This window comes from Bombus flavifrons, unplaced genomic scaffold (genome assembly GCF_040668555.2).
Source record: "Bombus flavifrons isolate JBK064 unplaced genomic scaffold, iyBomFlav1_principal scaffold0074, whole genome shotgun sequence".
Classification (NCBI taxonomy): domain Eukaryota; kingdom Metazoa; phylum Arthropoda; class Insecta; order Hymenoptera; family Apidae; genus Bombus; species Bombus flavifrons.
The window spans coordinates 27,119-53,122 of NW_027184819.1; the positions used below are offsets into that span (position 1 = coordinate 27,119).

Genomic DNA, 26,004 nt, shown 5'->3' on the forward strand with positions numbered 1-26,004 from the left:
ATAAATGGATTAACTTCGATCGCCTTAATACAAGATGCAACACTACTAAACGTCATAGCAAGACTATGAAAGTGTGACACTGTTCGTCGAATGGCACAGATAACAGGTAACCTGAAAAAAAAGGGGGAAAGATTACTACAAGTGCTCCAATTATTGTTTGAATATGAAAAGTAATAGTTCAACGAATATTTAAAACAGTGAAGGTGCAACTTACCTCATGAACAATCAAACACCATACAAGAAGCGCACAAGCATGAATTTCACAAATTAATAAGAAGAAATGAAATAGTTGATAAGTATAGAAAGTGGTTACGAAGATAATTAAGATAGATTAATTGGAAGCTAGTAATAGATAGAACCGGAGTAAAAAGATAGTATATTGTATTAACTATTATATCTAACATGTAGAAGCATATTTTGTAATACACAATAGCAGTCGCTCACACAATATATCATACACATATTGAATTAATAAATTAAACAGTACCTTTATGATCGCAGACATAGGATGATTGAAGGCAACCATAGTAAGTATCCAAGGTAATACCGAAGAATCTGATGATGATGTGAGAATGATCCAGGTAAGCAACGCAGCATCAAAAATCTAAAAAAGAAAATTTTTTTTTTACAAACAATGTTAATCTAACAAATAAGACTTAATCGCTAATAAAGGAACTAATTCATATCAAACATAAAATAATAACAATAGCAAACATAAGCAATAATAAAATTAATAGGGAAATAAGAAAGGTTAATAAACACAGAAATAGGTTAGAAACTAATCACGATAGACTAACTAAATATTAACAAGTCATGACTGAACTTAGTACCAAAGAATAAAGTTATAGTACATGAAAGCGACTGGTAACACAATACACAAAATACTAACTAAATTAAACGAGACTTATATAAACGCAAGTCACGTATAACCAAAACAATGACCATTGAAATTCGATAACAATATAACCCATGTTATTGCATTAAAGTAACACGCGGTATTTACACACACAATACCATGAAACACAAAACAATATTACAAAACACTACTAAATAAAATCATAACCAGTTATTTCAATAATACATTACTGTTGACATTAAAACAACACCATACCAGAGATACACGCGAGCGACCATGTTGGAAAAAATCCGTCGCGCACACCCCACACACACACACCTCAACACGAATAATAACCAATACAATGTAATATAGGATCATGATAGCTATGTTAGGTACTAATAAAAAAAAAAAAAGAGGAGAGTGAGAGAAGGGTAAAAAAAAAGAAAAAAAAAAAGAAATAATAAATAATAACTAACATAATCATAACATATTACATATATATTATATTATATACAGGGATACAATATTCATATAAAGGAACAGGTCCGAACGAAATATATAAAAAAAAAAAAAAGAGAAAATATATTAATTGTTTTTGTATGTATGTACAGAACGAGTGGCGAACTCATCAATTCTGACATAGAAAACCCAGACGGACCCGAGCTCGCATTCAATCTGGAGGTGACGAAGGAGGTTGAGTCCTGCCTCTGTGCTCGGTTGATATGCTCCGTTTACCATTTTTATAGCGGCTATCTTTGTCAAGATTGTTTCGACAACCTAGATCCAGACGAGCAGGACCTATGTGAAGAGCCGCCCACTCATTTCCTATGCGGAGTACCTGCAAGTATACAAATATCATACTGCAGCATGTGCGATGTAAGCCTGGCGAACCTACAACCCGCTATATCATGCCTCCAATGCATGATGGTCTACAATGATCTGACTCACCTTGGAAGAGAATTTTTAGTTCAAGGAATGATACTCCGCACCATCGAAATATAACGTACTTGTATACTTATGCTATCTACCTGTAAACAAACAACATTAATAATTATACATATAATTTTCATTCATGTTTAGCAATATATATACACGCATGTTTTAAAGTAGACGATATTTGCAACACTCACTTCCATTGACGATGCAAGTGACTCATAAAATAAACTGTCATATTTATACACACATATATATATATATATGAAAACAAGCTACATTTATGACATTTATACCTATTGATAATATATACTTATATATATTTATAACGATAAAATAAATCCCATTTATATTACTCACCAAAACGTATGCATATATGTATATAATTATAACTCAAGTAGCCTTCATAAAATTATCTTCACTGATAGCATATACATCAAACCTAAAATAAAACAAAGTTGTAATAAAGAAAAAAAGAAAGAAAATGGAGGAAAGGGAGAAGAGAAAATGTATAAATATAATTTCCTTTTCTATACACATATATATATATTAAAAGGTTATTCTTATTTCTAATAAACTCAAGAGTAAGAAACAATTTAATAAATTGCTAATAGCAAGATGAATCACCTGGTCATCATACTTACCCTCATCAAAATAACATGTGGCCTGGTTGGATACGACTGCAATGACAATCACCTCAACGTTACCACCATCTCTTTAAACTCCATCGGGGACTGCAGCATACAACCTGCAACGACAGAAACCCAAGATATTTATATTCAACTACTGCAACTCTCAGAATTCGAATTTACCAGTGTGAGGCAATGCAAGGTGCAAATAACTCGAATTATATATTACTGTGGCATGCACTCCCACACGTCGGCAGTGCATAATGGATTCGCCGAATACCTCCATGAAACAACTGCCCAACAATGTGCAAGGATGCACCAGGACGCCGGCAAGTTATCAGACGGCGGCAGCTGCCAGGGAACACAATATGTAGACCCATACGGGAGCTGGGAAAAGGTCGTTGTACAAGCCACAGTAAGGCGAAGAAACTGTTTAGACGCAAAGGACGGACACACTTATTGGCAACCACAACCACCCTCACCATGCAAATTTGATCAATACGACGTATTGTATGAGAGAATCGCCACAAAGATCCGGGAGAAAAGGACCAACGGGGAACCAGTGCAACCAGTTTACACACTAACAACACGGGAAGTAACATTCGCACTGACTAAAACTGGAGAACAACCAACGGCATCTGTATCCGCCTTGAGCGAATTCAGAGACGCCCTCAGTCAAATTTCCTCCGGAAATTTGAACTCCAAGGGCGGGGGTGTCACGTCCCGCGCTCCGCACGTGCCGTAACGAAGATACAAAATTACTATACGCAAATCAGCGCGAGAAAAATTTGTATACACCAAGGAACACACGCTACTACAAAACAAAATAAAAAATTAACAAATGAGGGCGACAAATAAATCCAACTATCAGTATAAAATAAAGTAAATAAAATCAATTAATAAACTGGACTAGATACGAACCAATCAAATAAATCAAGAATAAGAAGGATTATATATGACAAATTTGCAAAATAAAGGAAAAGGAGCAACAAGAAGATATACTACAATCAATCAACGAAGACGGAATATGTAAAATACAAAAGAAAGAATTTAAATCAGTAAATAAAAATTAATTAATGAATTAAACGAGTCGCGAACCAAACGAGTAAATCAAGAAATAAGAATAACTACAAAAGGAAAATAATTGAAACACCAGGAATATATGTGTATATAAATATATTTTATTCAATCAACGCAGCAACAACTTGGAGAGTTACATATAAATATAAACATATATGCCAAACATGTAATAACCCAGAAAATATTAGAAACAATACTTCCAATACTATACTAATAATACAAATCCAACATTACCAAACTATAAATATATGAGTATATAAAATCAATGAACTTATAGTCTAACGAATACATAAAACATACAATATTGCATTATTAAAGAAATAGAGGTTACATCGTCAGAAATATATATATATGTGTGCGCACTCTACATTATTAAATTAAAATTATTAATTTAAGATACATACTTAAAACTAGCCAACATTCGGGTAAAATAATTATAAAATGAGAACTACATTACGTAACATGCATGTCTATATATATAAATATATAAATATATAATCTACACTCTAAACCAAACTACCACTAATAATCTAAATGAATATAAAAGAAATAGAACACACAACGCAACACTAGGGACTAAGTAACAACCTATCGACAGGCTAAAACGTTCAAAAATAATTAACACCGCCTCAACTGGGAGAAATGCGTACAGCATAAATATGTAAACCATATCAAACACATAATAATCTGGTAAACGATAGAAATAAAACTCTCAATACTACGTTGTCACATTACAAAACATATATGTATATATGAAAACAAATAATTGACATATAACCTCAAATACACAATTAAAGAATTTATATGAAAAGTCACACTATCAGAAATATATACATATATACTTATATGTGTGTATGCGTGTTCTATTCTACTAAATCAAAATTAACAATCTAGTAAACATAAAATAAACAATTAACATTTCACTTCGTATGAAACTACACCACTACAAGAAAGATGTATATGCATATATATATATATATATATATACGTTTGTGTGTGTTTTATATTATTGAACACTATAAAATAAACTACTTAGCACAATAAATAACACTGTCGAAAAAATTACAAAACATTAGTCACTAAAATACATAATCAAACTCGTGATCATTCTATTAAAGAATTACATATGAAAACTATACTACGAAACATGCATGTCTATATATATATATATAAAATCTAGATTTTAAACCAAGCTATTAATAATCTAAATGAATATAAAAGATATAGAACATACACATAGCACTATTGAAACTAACTAACTACTTGTTAGCAAATCAAGCGATTAAAAATAATTAACACCGCCTCGACTGGGAGAATTGCGTACAGCATAAATATGTAAACCATATCGAACACATAATAATCTGGTAAACGATAGAAATAAAACTCTCAATACTACGTTGTCACATTACAAAACATATATGTATATATGAAAACAAATAATTGACATATAACCTCAAATACACAATTAAAGAATTTATATGAAAAGTCACACTATCAGAAATATATACATATATACTTATATGCGCGTGTGTGTATGCGTGTTCTATTCTACTAAATCAAAATTAACAATCTAGTAAACACGAAATAAACAATTAACATTTCACTTCGTATGAAACTACACCACTACAAGAAACATGTATATGCATATATATATATATATATATACGTTTGTGTGTGTTTTATATTATTGAACACTATAAAATAAACTACTTAGCACAATAAATAGCACTATCAAAAAAATTACAAAACATTAGTCACATTAAAATGACACACAATATAAATATATATATATATATATATATATTCACATGAACAATACTATTGTCATTTTAACAATAATAATAACAATAAATATATAGTCTAATTGCGGTAGAATAAGGGAAAACGAGCGACACACAGAAAAATCAGTTCGATAAAACTAAAAACCCGCCACTGTAACCTCACTGATGACATTTGCGAGCAGCCATGTTAGATTTATACGCGCATGTCGGAACACACGCAATAATTATACACATTAGATAAATACAAAATACAATATTTCTCAATTCAACTATACGTCAAAACGCCGAAACAAGATTTACACATAATCGATAAATAGATCCGAGATCAATAGAAGTCACTGTATGCGAGGGACATTCGCGGGCGGCCATTTTGAAACATGCGTGGACTGATTCGTACGTGTTACAAAAAATAATAATAATAAAATTATACTTTCGATAAAAAAAAGAAAAGAAAAGGAAAAGGAAAGAACAGCGAAAATAAATATTTAATACAAAATGGAACGTCGTGCCGAGGTAGCAATAAATAAAGACACGGGACAGGAAGGCCGGGGATTGGTGGAAATCAGCCGCGAGAAATGAATCATAAAACACATTGTTAACAATTTTATTATGCGAAAATTACTTTGTATAAAAAATATATATATATATATAATCGAGTAAAAAGAAAATATAAAACTAAACAAATATATTTAAAATGTATAAATAAATAAATATATATATATATATATAACTAACATATGAACGGGGTATATCCAAAGCGGCAAAATCGAAATCAAGAAGCTTCAGGATGGAACTGCCAACGCGTCATGCGCTGAATACATCGTTCGGAATCACACACGGTTCTTCGGAATCCCACTTTCTCTTGCGCTGAAACAACAAAATAGGAAAAGAGATCAAAACCACGAAAACAGCAAATATCGAAAATCAAATTAAATCCCGGAAGCAACCATAGCATGGAAATATTCTTCAAAACCAAACTCACGGAAGATAAATCAGAAGAAATCCTTATTGCGGGAGAGTGGCGGATCGCGCGTGTTGCCGGAGCAAGTGTCGATATAATAATGAGACTCTAGCCACCGGCCCTTCCACGCGCCGAAGAACAAAAATTATTCCCACAGTATTAACATAAAAATTCTCGAGAAAAGACTAGACCAGCATGGAAAGCGCCAAGCCTCCTAGACGCTACCTCAGCAGAAAATAGAACCGATGGGAACTAAGTCGAAATACAGATTTTTGCATTTTCTCACGTACCCGCGATGGGAATCTGGAAGTTAAAAGACAAGATAACGAAGCAAAGGAGACATCAACGATTACAGAATTTGCATTCTCTCACGTACGAGTTCGGGAACCCCAAACTGCAGCATCCCGATTCCCACGGAAGCGAACCACCAGTTGACCGCCACCCTGTGGGGGATGTTATTATAAATAAACGCAGCAACACAGAACATCGTCCATTATTCTGTCGCGAATTATACGTTACGTTTCAGTCCATTATTTTGTCGCTAATTGTACGTTACGTTTCGGCTTGTTATTTTGTTGTCAATATATTGTCGTCATTCGCGCATTGCACCTCGACGGTCTCTTATTAATTGCTCAGTTTAAGTCACAAATTAAGTTAGAAATCTTTTTAAGTGTTCATTTCATTGGCGAGATTTAAAAAAAAAAAAAACATCCTCATAAATAAATATATTTATACCCGCGACGTTTATCCGAATAAATAAGCCGCAAGCTTATTTAGAGTGTATTTCTAATCAAAAATAAATAAACTACAGTTCTAATAATAATTATACCTGAGTCGAATAACTAAACCAAATAAAAAAAAAAATTTCACCGACGACTATTACGAGCCGATGGCCCCTGACGGAACAAGGTAAGAGTCTCAATTTTTATAAAATTTTCTTCTTCTCTAGTAACTTCGCCACATCCAGGAACCGAATCCGATTTACTTATCATCAATTAATACATTCAATTTCGTTTCAATTTTGAGAATAAACGAAGGGTCATTCGCTGCGTAGGCTTGTGAAAACGGTGTCTTCAATTACTGAAACACTCATTGATCTTCGCATTCCTCCTCCCACTGTTGGCAAAACATTGCCCGTCTTTGGGCAAGGCTTGCGAAATCACACGAGTTTTACGCAGAGAAGACTATCAAATTAGATCTAATTGACCGATATCTTCATTCTTGCCATCGTTGTATACAATTATAAAATAGAATAATTCCCTTCTGAATCTTAACCAAAGGATCATTCGCTGTGTTGGGTTGTGGATAACGGTGTTTCGACTATCGAACCATCTATTGATCTTCGCATTCCTCCTCCCACTGCTGGCAAAATACTGCCCATCTTTGGGCAAGGTTTGCGAAATCACACGAACCCCACACAGAGAGGATCATTGAAATCACTTTCTCGTAAACACTCAATTCGGAAGGCAAGAAGATCGAAACGGTAAAAAAAAAAAAAAAATATCACTCTAACAAATGAACTAAGGTCCAGTTCAATGATAGATTCATTGGCGAAATTAAGAGAGGAGGAGAAGGAAACGTAAAGATAAAATTTGCATCAAACGAAGAAAATTCGAAATCTTAACCAATCCATTAACGCGAACACTCTTGTTTTACCGTCCCTAAAACGCTATATATATATATATATATATATATATATATATACATATATATAACAACTTGAATAATTCCATATTCAAATTTAAATAAATTCTATACAACGAAATTGAACCGAACTCTCAAATAATTCCTACATACAGATATATACATACACATATATATATATATATATATATATAATTTTAAATAATTCTATACTGAAGTTTAGATAAATTCCGTGCGAACAAATCGAATACTTATTTTTATCCAACTTTAATCCTCTCCCGTGCGAGTATCCCTGCACATAGCAGGTTAGCCGAAAAACGTGGAAATTATTTTATCAGTAGCCTAACACTAGTCAACGCTATCCATAAGTAATTAATTTATCAATAGATTATTTCGAAAATAAGTACAAGGAAATTTTTCTATTCGAAACAGTCCTCAGACTGTTTCTGGTGGCAGCAACTACCGTGTGAGAAATATTTCTTATACAGCCAATTAAATTTAAATCTTTCCCTTCAGATTAAATTAAAATCAAAAGTTTGAATTGACTTTAAACGAGTACGTAACAATAAACTTTCAACTTAGAAATAGATTTTAATCGAAAACCTTGATTCAATATCTTAAATATAATTATATCGTGTAAATTTTCCCCTCCTGACGAAACTCAACTAAATCGAACTAAATTAAATTAAATTAAATTAAACAAAACAAAATAAATTAAAACAAACACAAAAAAACTAATTAAAATTAAAACAATAAAAAAAAAAAAAATCTTGCGAATTCAACGGTTTAAAATCAATTCAAACAAACAGGAACGTAACAAATGCACAACAGTTTAACCGTCGAAACAAGCGGAACAGCTCGCAAACCTCGATGATTTCGTCGATTTTGATGAAAACTGACCGTCGTTTCCTTCCCGTTTGAGATATTTCGACGTTTAAGCGCTCTTTTTACTCCTTTCTACGTGCAGAATGTAATAAACAACCGTTTAACCGTCGAAACAAGCGGAACAGCTCGCAAATCTCGATGATTTCGTCGATTTTGATGAAAACTGACCGTCATTTCCTTCCCGTTTGAGATATTTCGACGTTTAAACGCTCATTTCACTCCTTTTTACGTGCAGAATGCAATGCACAACCGTTTAACCGTCGAAACAAGCGGAACAGCTCGCAAATCTCGATGATTTCGTCGATTTTGATGAAAACTGACCGTCATTTCCTTCCCGTTTGAGATATTTCGACGTTTAAGCGCTCTTTTTACTCCTTTTTACGTGCAGAATGTAATAAACAACCGTTTAACCGTCGAAACAAGCGGAACAGCTCGCAAATCTCGATGATTTCGTCGATTTTGATGAAAACTGACCGCCTTTCCTTCCCGTTTGAGATGTTTCGACGTTTAAGCGCTCATTTTACTCCTTTTTACGTGCAGAATGTAATAAACAACCGTTTAACCGTCGAAACAAGCGGAACAGCTCGCAAATCTCGATGATTTCGTCGATTTTGATGAAAACTGACCGTCATTTCCTTCCCGTTTGAGATATTTCGACGTTTAAGCGCTCTTTTTACTCCTTTTTACGTGCAGAATGCAATGCACAACAGTTTAACCGTCGAAACAAGCGGAACAGCTCGCAAATCTCGATGATTTCGTCGATTTTGATGAAAACTGACCGTCATTTCCTTCCCGTTTGAGATATTTCGACGTTTAAGCGCTCTTTTTACTCCTTTTTACGTGCAGAATGTAATAAACAACCGTTTAACCGTCGAAACAAGCGGAACAGCTCGCAAATCTCGATGATTTCGTCGATTTTGATGAAAACTGACCGTCATTTCCTTCCCGTTTGAGATATTTCGACGTTTAAGCGCTCTTTTTACTCCTTTCTACGTGCAGAATGCAATGCACAACAGTTTAACCGTCGAAACAAGCGGAACAGCTCGCAAATCTCGATGATTTCGTCGATTTTGATGAAAACTGACCGTCATTTCCTTCCCGTTTGAGATATTTCGACGTTTAAGCGCTCTTTTTACTCCTTTTTACGTGCAGAATGTAATAAACAACCGTTTAACCGTCGAAACAAGCGGAACAGCTCGCAAATCTCGATGATTTCGTCGATTTTGATGAAAACTGACCGTCATTTCCTTCCCGTTTGAGATATTTCGACGTTTAAGCGCTCTTTTTACTCCTTTCTACGTGCAGAATGTAATAAACAACCGTTTAACCGTCGAAACAAGCGGAACAGCTCGCAAATCTCGATGATTTCGTCGATTTTGATGAAAACTGACCGTCATTTCCTTCCCGTTTGAGATATTTCGACGTTTAAGCGCTCTTATTACTCCTTTTTACGTGCAGAATGCAGTGCACAACAGTTTAACTGTCGAAACAAGCGGAACAGCTCGCAAATCTCGATGATTTCGTCGATTTTGATGAAAACTGACCGTCGTTTCCTTCCCGTTTGAAATATTTCGACGTTTAAGCGCTCTTTTTACTCCGTTTTACGTGCAGAATGCAATGCACAACAGTTTAACCGTCGAAACAAGCGGAACAGCTCGCAAATCTCGATGATTTCGTCGATTTTGATGAAAACTGACCGTCGTTTCCTTCCCGTTTGAAATATTTCGACGTTTAAGCGCTCTTTTTACTCCTTTCTACGTGCAGAATGTAATAAACAACCGTTTAACCGTCGAAACAAGCGGAACAGCTCGCAAATCTCGATGATTTCGTCGATTTTGATGAAAACTGACCGTCATTTCCTTCCCGTTTGAGATATTTCGACGTTTAAGCGCTCTTTTTACTCCTTTTTACGTGCAGAATGTAATAAACAACCGTTTAACCGTCGAAACAAGCGGAACAGCTCGCAAATCTCGATGATTTCGTCGATTTTGATGAAAACTGACCGTCATTTCCTTCCCGTTTGAGATATTTCGACGTTTAAACGCTCATTTCACTCCTTTTTACATGCAGAATGCAATGCACAACCGTTTAACCGTCGAAACAAGCGGAACAGCTCGCAAATCTCGATGATTTCGTCGATTTTGATGAAAACTGACCGTCGTTTCCTTCCCGTTTGAAATATTTCGACGTTTAAGCGCTCTTTTTACTCCTTTTTACGTGCAGAATGTAATAAACAACCGTTTAACCGTCGAAACAAGCGGAACAGCTCGCAAATCTCGATGATTTCGTCGATTTTGATGAAAACTGACCGTCCTTTCCTTCCCGTTTGAGATATTTCGACGTTTAAGCGCTCATTTTACTCCTTTTTACGTGCAGAATGTAATAAACAACCGTTTAACCGTCGAAACAAGCGGAACAGCTCGCAAATCTCGATGATTTCGTCGATTTTGATGAAAACTGACCGTCATTTCCTTCCAGTTTGAGATATTTCGACGTTTAAGCGCTCTTTTTACTCCTTTTTACGTGCAGAATGCAATGCACAACAGTTTAACCGTCGAAACAAGCGGAACAGCTCGCAAATCTCGATGATTTCGTCGATTTTGATGAAAACTGACCGTCGTTTCCTTCCCGTTTGAAATATTTCGACGTTTAAGCGCTCTTTTTACTCCTTTCTACGTGCAGAATGTAATAAACAACCGTTTAACCGTCGAAACAAGCGGAACAGCTCGCAAATCTCGATGATTTCGTCGATTTTGATGAAAACTGACCGTCATTTCCTTCCCGTTTGAGATATTTCGACGTTTAAGCGCTCTTTTTACTCCGTTTTACGTGCTGAATGTAATAAATAACCGTTTAACCGTCGAAACAAGCGGAACAGCTCGCAAATCTCGATGATTTCGTCGATTTTGATGAAAACTGACCGTCATTTCCTTCCCGTTTGAGATATTTCGACGTTTAAACGCTCATTTCACTCCTTTTTACGTGCAGAATGCAATGCACAACCGTTTAACCGTCGAAACAAGCGGAACAGCTCGCAAATCTCGATGATTTCGTCGATTTTGATGAAAACTGACCGTCATTTCCTTCCCGTTTGAGATATTTCGACGTTTAAGCGCTCATTTTACTCCTTTTTACGTGCAGAATGTAATAAACAACCGTTTAACCGTCGAAACAAGCGGAACAGCTCGCAAATCTCGATGATTTCGTCGATTTTGATGAAAACTGACCGTCCTTTCCTTCCCGTTTGAGATATTTCGACGTTTAAGCGCTCTTTTTACTCCTTCTTACGTGCAGAATGTAATAAACAACCGTTTAACTGTCGAAACAAGCGGAACAGCTCGCAAATCTCGATGATTTCGTCGATTTTGATGAAAACTGACCGTCATTTCCTTCCCGTTTGAGATATTTCGACGTTTAAGCGCTCTTATTACTCCTTCTTACGTGCAGAATGTAATAAACAACCGTTTAACCGTCGAAACAAGCGGAACAGCTCGCAAATCTCGATGATTTCGTCGATTTTGATGAAAACTGACCGTCATTTCCTTCCCGTTTGAGATATTTCGACGTTTAAGCGCTCTTATTACTCCTTTTTACGTGCAGAATGCAGTGCACAACAGTTTAACCGTCGAAACAAGCGGAACAGCTCGCAAATCTCGATGATTTCGTCGATTTTGATGAAAACTGACCGTCCTTTCCTTCCCGTTTGAGATATTTCGACGTTTAAGCGCTCTTTTTACACCTTTTTACGTGCAGAATGTAATAAACAACCGTTTAACCGTCGAAACAAGCGGAACAGCTCGCAAATCTCGATGATTTCGTCGATTTTGATGAAAACTGACCGTCCTTTCCTTCCCGTTTGAGATATTTCGACGTTTAAGCGCTCTTTTTACTCCTTCTTACGTGCAGAATGTAATAAACAACCGTTTAACCGTCGAAACAAGCGGAACAGCTCGCAAATCTCGATGATTTCGTCGATTTTGATGAAAACTGACCGTCATTTCCTTCCCGTTTGAGATATTTCGACGTTTAAGCGCTCTTATTACTCCTTTTTACGTGCAGAATGCAGTGCACAACAGTTTAACCGTCGAAACAAGCGGAACAGCTCGCAAATCTCGATGATTTCGTCGATTTTGATGAAAACTGACCGTCGTTTCCTTCCCGTTTGAGATATTTCGACGTTTAAGCGCTCTTTTTACTCCTTTTTACGTGCAGAATGTAATAAACAACCGTTTAACCGTCGAAACAAGCGGAACAGCTCGCAAATCTCGATGATTTCGTCGATTTTGATGAAAACTGACCGTCGTTTCCTTCCCGTTTGAGATATTTCGACGTTTAAGCGCTCTTTTTACTCCTTTTTACGTGCAGAATGCAATGCACAACAGTTTAACCGTCGAAACAAGCGGAACAGCTCGCAAATCTCGATGATTTCGTCGATTTTGATGAAAACTGACCGTCATTTCCTTCCCGTTTGAGATATTTCGACGTTTAAGCGCTCATTTTACTCCTTTTTACGTGCAGAATGTAATGAACAACCGTTTAACCGTCGAAACAAGCGGAACAGCTCGCAAATCTCGATGATTTCGTCGATTTTGTTGAAAACTGACCGTCATTTCCATCCCGTTTGAGATATTTCGACGTTTAAGCGCTCTTTTTACTCCTTTTTACGTGCAGAATGCAATGCACAACAGTTTAACCGTCGAAACAAGCGGAACAGCTCGCAAATCTCGATGATTTCGTCGATTTTGATGAAAACTGACCGTCGTTTCCTTCCCGTTTGAGATATTTCGACGTTTAAACGCTCATTTCACTCCTTTTTACATGCAGAATGCAATGCACAACCGTTTAACCGTCGAAACAAGCGGAACAGCTCGCAAATCACGATGATTTCGTCGATTTTGATGAAAACTGACCGTCCTTTCCTTCCCGTTTGAGATATTTCGACGTTTAAGCGCTCATTTTACTCCTTTCTACGTGCAGAATGTAATAAACAACCGTTTAACCGTCGAAACAAGCGGAACAGCTCGCATATCTCGATGATTTCGTCGATTTTGATGAAAACTGACCGTCATTTCCTTCCCGTTTGAGATATTTCGACGTTTAAGCGCTCTTATTACTCCTTTTTACGTGCAGAATGCAGTGCACAACAGTTTAACCGTCGAAACAAGCGGAACAGCTCGCAAATCTCGATGATTTCGTCGATTTTGATGAAAACTGACCGTCGTTTCCTTCCCGTTTGAAATATTTCGACGTTTAAGCGCTCTTTTTACTCCTTTCTACGTGCAGAATGTAATAAACAACCGTTTAACCGTCGAAACAAGCGGAACAGCTCGCAAATCTCGATGATTTCGTCGATTTTGATGAAAACTGACCGTCATTTCCTTCCCGTTTGAGATATTTCGACGTTTAAGCGCTCTTTTTACTCCTTTTTACGTGCAGAATGCAATGCACAACAGTTTAACCGTCGAAACAAGCGGAACAGCTCGCAAATCTCGATGATTTCGTCGATTTTGATGAAAACTGACCGTCATTTCCTTCCCGTTTGAGATATTTCGACGTTTAAGCGCTCATTTTACTCCTTTTTACGTGCAGAATGTAATAAACAACCGTTTAACCGTCGAAACAAGCGGAACAGCTCGCAAATCTCGATGATTTCGTCGATTTTATTGAAAACTGACCGTCATTTCCTTCCCGTTTGAGATATTTCGACGTTTAAGCGCTCATTTTACTCCTTTCTACGTGCAGAATGTAATAAACAACCGTTTAACCGTCGAAACAAGCGGAACAGCTCGCAAATCTCGATGATTTCGTCGATTTTGATGAAAACTGACCGTCATTTCCTTCCCGTTTGAGATATTTCGACGTTTAAGCGCTCTTATTACTCCTTTTTACGTGCAGAATGCAGTGCACAACAGTTTAACCGTCGAAACAAGCGGAACAGCTCGCAAATCTCGATGATTTCGTCGATTTTGATGAAAACTGACCGTCGTTTCCTTCCCGTTTGAAATATTTCGACGTTTAAGCGCTCTTTTTACTCCTTTCTACGTGCAGAATGTAATAAACAACCGTTTAACCGTCGAAACAAGCGGAACAGCTCGCAAATCTCGATGATTTCGTCGATTTTGATGAAAACTGACCGTCATTTCCTTCCCGTTTGAGATATTTCGACGTTTAAGCGCTCTTTTTACTCCTTTTTACGTGCAGAATGCAATGCACAACAGTTTAACCGTCGAAACAAGCGGAACAGCTCGCAAATCTCGATGATTTCGTCGATTTTGATGAAAACTGACCGTCCTTTCCTTCCCGTTTGAGATATTTCGACGTTTAAGCGCTCATTTTACTCCTTTTTACGTGCAGAATGTAATAAACAACCGTTTAACCGTCGAAACAAGCGGAACAGCTCGCAAATCTCGATGATTTCGTCGATTTTGTTGAAAACTGACCGTCATTTCCTTCCCGTTTGAGATATTTCGACGTTTAAGCGCTCTTTTTACTCCTTTTTACGTGCAGAATGCAATGCACAACAGTTTAACCGTCGAAACAAGCGGAACAGCTCGCAAATCTCGATGATTTCGTCGATTTTGATGAAAACTGACCGTCATTTCCTTCCCGTTTGAGATATTTCGACGTTTAAGCGCTCTTTTTACTCCTTTTTACGTGCAGAATGCAATGCACAACAGTTTAACCGTCGAAACAAGCGGAACAGCTCGCAAATCTCGATGATTTCGTCGATTTTGATGAAAACTGACCGTCCTTTCCTTCCCGTTTGAGATATTTCGACGTTTAAGCGCTCATTTTACTCCTTTTTACGTGCAGAATGTAATAAACAACCGTTTAACCGTCGAAACAAGCGGAACAGCTCGCAAATCTCGATGATTTCGTCGATTTTGATGAAAACTGACCGTCATTTCCTTCCCGTTTGAGATATTTCGACGTTTAAGCGCTCTTTTTACTCCTTTTTACGTGCAGAATGTAATAAACAACCGTTTAACCGTCGAAACAAGCGGAACAGCTAGCAAATCTCGATGATTTCGTCGATTTTGATGAAAACTGACCGTCATTTCCTTCCCGTTTGAGATATTTCGACGTTTAAGCGCTCTTTTTACTCCTTTCTACGTGCAGAATGTAATAAACAACCGTTTAACCGTCGAAACAAGCGGAACAGCTCGCAAATCTCGATGATTTCGTCGATTTTGATGAAAACTGACCGTCATTTCCTTCCCGTTTGAGATATTTCGACGTTTAAGCGCTCTTTTTACTCCTTTTTACGTGCAGAATGCAATGCACAACCGTTTAACCGTCGAAACAAGCGGAACAGCTCGCAAATCTCGATGATTTCGTCGATTTTGATGAAAACTGACCGTCATTTCCTTCCCGTTTGAGATATTTCGACGTTTAAGCGCTCTTTTTACTCCTTTTTACGTGCAGAATGCAATGCACAACAGTTTAACCGTCGAAACAAGCGGAACAGCTCGCAAATCTCGATGATTTCGTCGATTTTGATGAAAACTGACCGTCGTTTCCTTCCCGTTTGAAATATTTCGACGTTTAAGCGCTCTTTTTACTCCTTTCTACGTGCAGAATGTAATAAACAACCGTCTAAACGTCGAAACAAGCGGAACAGCTCGCAAATCTCGATGATTTCGTCGATTTTGATGAAAACTGACCGTCATTTCCTTCCCGTTTGAGATATTTCGACGTCTAAACGCTCATTTCACTCCTTTTTACGTGCAGAATGCAATGCACAACCGTTTAACCGTCGAAACAAGCGGAACAGCTCGCAAATCTCGATGATTTCGTCGATTTTGATGAAAACTGACCGTCATTTCCTTCCCGTTTGAGATATTTCGACGTTTAAACGCTCATTTCACTCCTTTTTACGTGCAGAATGCAATGCACAACCGTTTAACCGTCGAAACAAGCGGAACAGCTCGCAAATCTCGATGATTTCGTCGATTTTGATGAAAACTGTCCGTCATTTCCTTCCCGTTTGAGATATTTCGACGTTTAAGCGCTCATTTTACTCCTTTTTACGTGCAGAATGTAATAAACAACCGTTTAACCGTCGAAACAAGCGGAACAGCTCGCAAATCTCGATGATTTCGTCGATTTTGATGAAAACTGACCGTCCTTTCATTCCCGTTTGAGATATTTCGACGTTTAAGCGCTCTTTTTACTCCTTCTTACGTGCAGAATGTAATAAACAACCGTTTAACCGTCGAAACAAGCGGAACAGCTCGCAAATCTCGATGATTTCGTCGATTTTGATGAAAACTGACCGTCATTTCCTTCCCGTTTGAGATATTTCGACGTTTAAGCGCTCTTATTACTCCTTTTTACGTGCAGAATGCAGTGCACAACAGTTTAACCGTCGAAACAAGCGGAACAGCTCGCAAATCTCGATGATTTCGTCGATTTTGATGAAAACTGACCGTCGTTTCCTTCCCGTTTGAAATATTTCGACGTTTAAGCGCTCTTTTTACTCCTTTCTACGTGCAGAATGTAATAAACAACCGTTTAACCGTCGAAACAAGCGGAACAGCTCGCAAATCTCGATGATTTCGTCGATTTTGATGAAAACTGACCGTCATTTCCTTCCCGTTTGAGATATTTCGACGTTTAAGCGCTCTTTTTACTCCTTTTTACGTGCAGAATGCAATGCACAACAGTTTAACCGTCGAAACAAGCGGAACAGCTCGCAAATCTCGATGATTTCGTCGATTTTGATGAAAACTGACCGTCATTTCCTTCCCGTTTGAGATATTTCGACGTTTAAGCGCTCTTATTACTCCTTTTTACGTGCAGAATGCAGTGCACAACAGTTTAACCGTCGAAACAAGCGGAACAGCTCGCAAATCTCGATGATTTCGTCGATTTTGATGAAAACTGACCGTCGTTTCCTTCCCGTTTGAAATATTTCGACGTTTAAGCGCTCTTTTTACTCCTTTCTACGTGCAGAATGTAATAAACAACCGTTTAACCGTCGAAACAAGCGGAACAGCTCGCAAATCTCGATGATTTCGTCGATTTTGATGAAAACTGACCGTCATTTCCTTCCCGTTTGAGATATTTCGACGTTTAAGCGCTCTTTTTACTCCTTTTTACGTGCAGAATGCAATGCACAACAGTTTAACCGTCGAAACAAGCGGAACAGCTCGCAAATCTCGATGATTTCGTCGATTTTGATGAAAACTGACCGTCATTTCCTTCCCGTTTGAGATATTTCGACGTTTAAGCGCTCTTATTACTCCTTTTTACGTGCAGAATGCAGTGCACAACAGTTTAACCGTCGAAACAAGCGGAACAGCTCGCAAATCTCGATGATTTCGTCGATTTTGATGAAAACTGACCGTCGTTTCCTTCCCGTTTGAAATATTTCGACGTTTAAGCGCTCTTATTACTCCTTTTTACGTGCAGAATGCAGTGCACAACAGTTTAACCGTCGAAACAAGCGGAACAGCTCGCAAATCTCGATGATTTCGTCGATTTTGATGAAAACTGACCGTCGTTTCCTTCCCGTTTGAAATATTTCGACGTTTAAGCGCTCTTTTTACTCCTTTCTACGTGCAGAATGTAATAAACAACCGTTTAACCGTCGAAACAAGCGGAACAGCTCGCAAATCTCGATGATTTCGTCGATTTTGATGAAAACTGACCGTCATTTCCTTCCCGTTTGAGATATTTCGACGTTTAAGCGCTCTTTTTACTCCTTTTTACGTGCAGAATGCAATGCACAACAGTTTAACCGTCGAAACAAGCGGAACAGCTCGCAAATCTCGATGATTTCGTCGATTTTGATGAAAACTGACCGTCATTTCCTTCCCGTTTGAGATATTTCGACGTTTAAGCGCTCTTTTTACTCCTTTTTACGTGCAGAATGCAATGCACAACAGTTTAACCGTCGAAACAAGCGGAACAGCTCGCAAATCTCGATGATTTCGTCGATTTTGATGAAAACTGACCGTCCTTTCCTTCCCGTTTGAGATATTTCGACGTTTAAGCGCTCATTTTACTCCTTTTTACGTGCAGAATGTAATAAACAACCGTTTAACCGTCGAAACAAGCGGAACAGCTCGCAAATCTCGATGATTTCGTCGATTTTGATGAAAACTGACCGTCATTTCCTTCCCGTTTGAGATATTTCGACGTTTAAGCGCTCTTTTTACTCCTTTTTACGTGCAGAATGTAATAAACAACCGTTTAACCGTCGAAACAAGCGGAACAGCTAGCAAATCTCGATGATTTCGTCGATTTTGATGAAAACTGACCGTCATTTCCTTCCCGTTTGAGATATTTCGACGTTTAAGCGCTCTTTTTACTCCTTTCTACGTGCAGAATGTAATAAACAACCGTTTAACCGTCGAAACAAGCGGAACAGCTCGCAAATCTCGATGATTTCGTCGATTTTGATGAAAACTGACCGTCATTTCCTTCCCGTTTGAGATATTTCGACGTTTAAGCGCTCTTTTTACTCCTTTTTACGTGCAGAATGCAATGCACAACCGTTTAACCGTCGAAACAAGCGGAACAGCTCGCAAATCTCGATGATTTCGTCGATTTTGATGAAAACTGACCGTCATTTCCTTCCCGTTTGAGATATTTCGACGTTTAAGCGCTCTTTTTACTCCTTTTTACGTGCAGAATGCAATGCACAACAGTTTAACCGTCGAAACAAGCGGAACAGCTCGCAAATCTCGATGATTTCGTCGATTTTGATGAAAACTGACCGTCGTTTCCTTCCCGTTTGAAATATTTCGACGTTTAAGCGCTCTTTTTACTCCTTTCTACGTGCAGAATGTAATAAACAACCGTCTAACCGTCGAAACAAGCGGAACAGCTCGCAAATCTCGATGATTTCGTCGATTTTGATGAAAACTGACCGTCATTTCCTTCCCGTTTGAGATATTTCGACGTTTAAACGCTCATTTCACTCCTTTTTACGTGCAGAATGCAATGCACAACCGTTTAACCGTCGAAACAAGCGGAACAGCTCGCAAATCTCGATGATTTCGTCGATTTTGATGAAAACTGACCGTCATTTCCTTCCCGTTTGAGATATTTCGACGTTTAAACGCTCATTTCACTCCTTTTTACGTGCAGAATGCAATGCACAACCGTTTAACCGTCGAAACAAGCGGAACAGCTCGCAAATCTCGATGATTTCGTCGATTTTGATGAAAACTGACCGTCGTTTCCTTCCCGTTTGAGATATTTCGACGTTTAAGCGCTCTTTTTACTCCTTTTTACGTGCAGAATGTAATAAACAACCGTTTAACCGTCGAAACAAGCGGAACAGCTCGCAAATCTCGATGATTTCGTCGATTTTGATGAAAACTGACCGTCATTTCCTTCCCGTTTGAGATATTTCGACGTTTAAGCGCTCTTTTTACTCCTTTTTACGTGCAGAATGCAATGCACAACAGTTTAACCGTCGAAACAAGCGGAACAGCTCGCAAATCTCGATGATTTCGTCGATTTTGATGAAAACTGACCGTCATTTCCTTCCCGTTTGAGATATTTCGACGTTTAAGCGCTCATTTTACTCCTTTTTACGTGCAGAATGTAATAAACAACCGTTTAACCGTCGAAACAAGCGGAACAGCTCGCAAATCTCGATGATTTCGTCGATTTTGTTGAAAACTGACCGTCATTTCCTTCCCGTTTGAGATATTTCGACGTTTAAGCGCTCTTATTACTCCTTTTTACGTGCAGAATGCAGTGCACAACAGTTTAACCGTCGAAACAAGCGGAACAGCTCGCAAATCTCGATGATTTCGTCGATTTTGATGAAAACTGACCGTCGTTTCCTTCCCGTTTGAAATATTTCGACGTTTAAGCGCTCTTTTTACTCCTTTCTACGTGCAGAATGTAATAAACAACCGTTTAACCGTCGAAACAAGCGGAACAGCTCGCAAATCTCGATGATTTCGTCGATTTTGATGAAAACTGACCGTCATTTCCTTCCCGTTTGAGATATTTCGACGTTTAAGCGCTCTTTTTACTCCTTTTTACGTGCAGAATGCAATGCACAACAGTTTAACCGTCGAAACAAGCGGAACAGCTCGCAAATCTCGATGATTTCGTCGATTTTGATGAAAACTGACCGTCATTTCCTTCCCGTTTGAGATATTTCGACGTTTAAGCGCTCTTATTACTCCTTTTTACGTGCAGAATGCAGTGCACAACAGTTTAACCGTCGAAACAAGCGGAACAGCTCGCAAATCTCGATGATTTCGTCGATTTTGATGAAAACTGACCGTCGTTTCCTTCCCGTTTGAAATATTTCGACGTTTAAGCGCTCTTATTACTCCTTTTTACGTGCAGAATGCAGTGCACAACAGTTTAACCGTCGAAACAAGCGGAACAGCTCGCAAATCTCGATGATTTCGTCGATTTTGATGAAAACTGACCGTCGTTTCCTTCCCGTTTGAAATATTTCGACGTTTAAGCGCTCTTTTTACTCCTTTCTACGTGCAGAATGTAATAAACAACCGTTTAACCGTCGAAACAAGCGGAACAGCTCGCAAATCTCGATGATTTCGTCGATTTTGATGAAAACTGACCGTCATTTCCTTCCCGTTTGAGATATTTCGACGTTTAAGCGCTCTTTTTACTCCTTTTTACGTGCAGAATGCAATGCACAACAGTTTAACCGTCGAAACAAGCGGAACAGCTCGCAAATCTCGATGATTTCGTCGATTTTGATGAAAACTGACCGTCATTTCCTTCCCGTTTGAGATATTTCGACGTTTAAGCGCTCTTTTTACTCCTTTTTACGTGCAGAATGCAATGCACAACAGTTTAACCGTCGAAACAAGCGGAACAGCTCGCAAATCTCGATGATTTCGTCGATTTTGATGAAAACTGACCGTCCTTTCCTTCCCGTTTGAGATATTTCGACGTTTAAGCGCTCATTTTACTCCTTTTTACGTGCAGAATGTTGTCACGTCCCGTGCTCCGCACGTGCCGTAACGAAAATACAAAGCTACTATACGGAAATCAGCGCGAGTAAAATTTGAATAGACCAAGGAACACACGCTACTGCAAAACAAAATAAAAGATTAACGAATAAGGGCGACTATAGACTAACAATAGGGATGAATATATACGAAACACAAAATATGTAGAATAAAATCAACCAATAAATAAATATATGCACATAACACTAAATAAATCTACCAATAACCGACACGATATTTAAAAACCTATGGTTCAATAAATCAACCAATAAATAAAATATAGGTATATAACATCAAATAAACCTACCAATATCCTATGAATTTGATAACTTGGCAAAGGATAAACCACGATTCGAAAAACTAACCGATAACTATCAGTATAAAATAAAGTCAATTAATAAACTGGACTAGATACGAACCGATCAAATAAAACAAGAATAAGTAGGATTATATATGACAAATTCGCAAAGGAGCAACAAGAAGATATACTACAATCAATCAACGAAGACGGAATATGTGAAATACAAAAGAAGAATTTAAATCAGTAAATAAAAATTAATTAATGAATTAAACGAGTGGCGAACCAAACGAGTAAATCAAGAAATAAGAATGACTACAGAAGGGAAATAATTGAAACAGCGGGAATACATTTTTTTTTAATTAACAAAACAAATGATCAAAACAACTAACATCGCAGCAACTTGGAGTATTATACACAAATATATACATATATGTTAAACACATAACAATTTAGTAAATATTAGAAATAAAACTTTCAATACTATGTAACAAATCCAAAATTATCAAATTTCAAATATATATGCATATACGAAATCAAATGGTTAACAGTCTAATAAACACCTAACCTAAAATACACAATACTACACTATTAAAAAAAAAAAAAAAAAAAAAAAACTTATATAAAAATCACATTGACGGAAATATGTATATGTGTGCGCATTCTATACTATTAAATCAAATTAACGATCTGGTAAACATAAAATACATAATCAAAACTCGTGCTCATTCTAGTAAAGAACTACATATGAAAACTATACTACGAAACATGCATGTCTATATATATATATATAAAACCTAGATTTTAAACCAAGCTATTAATAATCTAATATAAAAGATATAGAACATACACATAGTACTATTGAAACTAACCAACTAACTACTTGTTAGCAAATCCAGCGATTAAAAATAATTAACACCGCCTCGACTGGGAGAATTGCGTACAGCATGTAAACCATATCAAACACATAATAATCTGGTAAACTTTCAATACTACGTTGTCACATTACAAAACATATAAGTATATATATATATAAAAACAAATAATTGACCTCAAATACACAATTAAAGAATTTTTTTAACAAAAAAAAAAAAAAAGAAGGGTCACACTATCAGAAATATATATATATATACTTATGTGTGTGTATGCGTGTTCTATTCTACTAAATCAAAATTAACTAGTAAACATAAAATAAATAATTAAAACTAGCCAACATTTCAGTAAAGAATTTCATGAAACATGCACGCATACATACAAAATCTATATTTTAAACAAAATTATTAATAATCTAAATGAATATAAAAGATATAGAACATACAGTACTATTGAAACTAACCGACTAACTACTTGTTAGCAAATCCAGCGATTAAAAATAATTAACACCGCCTCGATTGGGAGAATTGCGTACAGCATAAATATGTAAACCATATCAAACACATAATAATCTGGTAAACTTTCAATACTACGTTGTCACATTACAAACATATAGATATATATATATATATAAAAACAAATAATTGACATATAACCTCAAATACACAATTAAAGAATTCTTTTTAACAAAAAAAAAAGAGAAAGGTCACACTATCAGAAATATATACATATATACTTATGTGTGTGTATGCGTGTTCTACTCTACTAAATCAAAATTAACTAGTAAACATAAAATAAATAATTAAAACTAACCAACATTTCAGTAAAGAATTTCATGAAACATGCACGCATACATACAAAATCTATATTTTAAGCCAAATTATTAATAATCTGAATGAACATAAAAGAAGTAGAACACACAACATAACATTATTTAAACTAACTAACATTCGGATAACCTCAGAGAATTTTATATGAAAACTACACAAAAAAAGAGAGAGAAAAAATATATATGTATATTTATATATATGTGTGTACTTTATGTTATCGAACATTCTACTCAAAACAATAAAACAATGCTATTAATGAGTTATAAAATTTAACAACAATACTATTCGCATGTTATTATATGAACACACAATATATAAATATAGTATATATATATGTATATATATATATATATATATTATAAATACACAAACAATACTATCCTAACTGCGCTAGAATAAAGAAAATTAAGGCGGAGAAATAATTATTTCAATATTAAATAAAGCAAAGACCCGTCACTATACTGGAGATATTCACGAACAGCCATCTTAGATTGTCATAGCTCTTACACGTGTGCATCGGAACACATGCAATAGTTATACGCATTAAATAAGTGCAAAATAATGTTATTCTCGCCTCAACTACACGTCAAACATAAAAAAAGGGGGTTTTAATAATTAACAAATAAATAATAGATTCGATATTAACAAAAGTCACTATATGCTAGGGACATTCACAGGCGGCCATTTTGGATAATCCACATGCGTATTAACCTTCTTGCTTTACAAATAAATTATATTCTCAATCAATAAAAAAAAAAAAAAAAAAGAAAGAAAAGAAAAAAAAAAAGAGAAAAAAAAAAAGAAGAGAATAAATATTTAGTACAAATGGGAGATCGTAATAAGGAAAGAATAAGTAATAATTAATACCTAATCAGCCGTAAGGAACAATCGTGAAAACACATTGTTAAGATTAATTAACATTTTTTCAAAATTGAATAAATCCTATGTGTAACTACATTATCGAACACAAATGTAAAAAAATATATATATATATATATATTATAAAAGAAATACAAAATAAAATATATAACTACACTATCAAACACAAATGTAAAAAAAAAAAAAAAAAAAATATATATATATATATATATATTATAAAAGAAATACAAAATAAAATATATAACTACACTATCAAACACAAATGTAAAAAAATATATATATATATATTATAAAAGAAATACAAAATAAAATATATAAAAGTATACACACGTACTTAACAAACATAAAAAGAAATAAATTATGAAACAAGTATATAAACATATATATATATGTATATATATATATATATTTAACATACAACCAAAATAAAAGAAAACCGAAATTGTTAAACGGCGAAACTACAAATACAGAGCAACTATACTAAATCGAAATCAGGACAAGGAGCTCCAGGATAAAGCTCGCTAAACTTACACATACACCAATAACGTACGACAGGGGAAATTCCCCTTTCTCCAGAAGCATGATGGCGAAGATGTGCCTCCAGAACTACTTCAGGGATTTCATCAGGAAAACGCACCTTCGCGCAACGGTCAGTATCAACAACTTCAAATAGAGGAAAATCCCACTCGAGTATGACGGTTTCCGCATCAAAGAAGCTTTCGTCAACAACAGCAGAATTGTCAGAACTCGATTCCAAGGAATCAGCACTGATGTCACGCAACTCCTCCAACAACTTTGGTTCTCGTACTTGGTCACAATACCTCATACGTTTGCTGGGTCCTCCCGAATCACTCATGGATTCTTCGCTATCCCTCTTCCTCTTCCGCTAGAATAATACAAATAGAGCTTAATGGAACAAAACGGGATAAATTAAGCGGACTAAAAACAAGACAAAATACGCACTCGCGAAGCCTGCATAAGAACCTCTGATAAAATTGCCTCCGCAACCATCGTCCAAACGTCAAAGTCCAAATCACCGAAATCTACGTTTATGAAAATAGCAAAAATCGAAAATCAAATTAAATCCCAAAAGCAACCATAACATGGAAATATTCATCAAAACCAAACTTACCCAAGATAAACCAAAAGAAATCCTTGCTGCGGGAGAGTGGCGGATCGCGCGTGTTGCCGGGGCAAGTGTCGATATAATAATGAGACTCTAGCCACCGGCCCTTCCACGCGCCGAAGAACAAAAATTATTCCCACAGTACTAACATAAAGATTCTCAAGAAAAAGACTAGACCAGCATGGAAGGCTCCAAGCCTCCTAGACGCTACCTCAGCAGAAAATAGAACCGATGGGAACTAAGTCGAAATACGGATTTTTGCATTCTCTCACGTACCCGCGATGGGAATCT

At 36.5% G+C, this 26,004-nt stretch overlaps 1 protein-coding gene across 1 annotated transcript in view; it reads left to right on the forward strand.

Moving 5' to 3' along the window:
* Positions 1-1,527: 1,527 nt before the first annotated feature.
* The window catches only part of LOC138189487 (uncharacterized), a 37,368-nt gene continuing 12,891 nt past the window's right edge, over positions 1,528-26,004 (forward strand). The window contains exon 1 of the mRNA XM_069131516.1: positions 1,528-1,707. Coding sequence (XP_068987617.1) covers positions 1,666-1,707 — 42 coding nt within the window. The 5' untranslated portion in view covers positions 1,528-1,665. The remainder of the gene's footprint in view (positions 1,708-26,004) is intronic.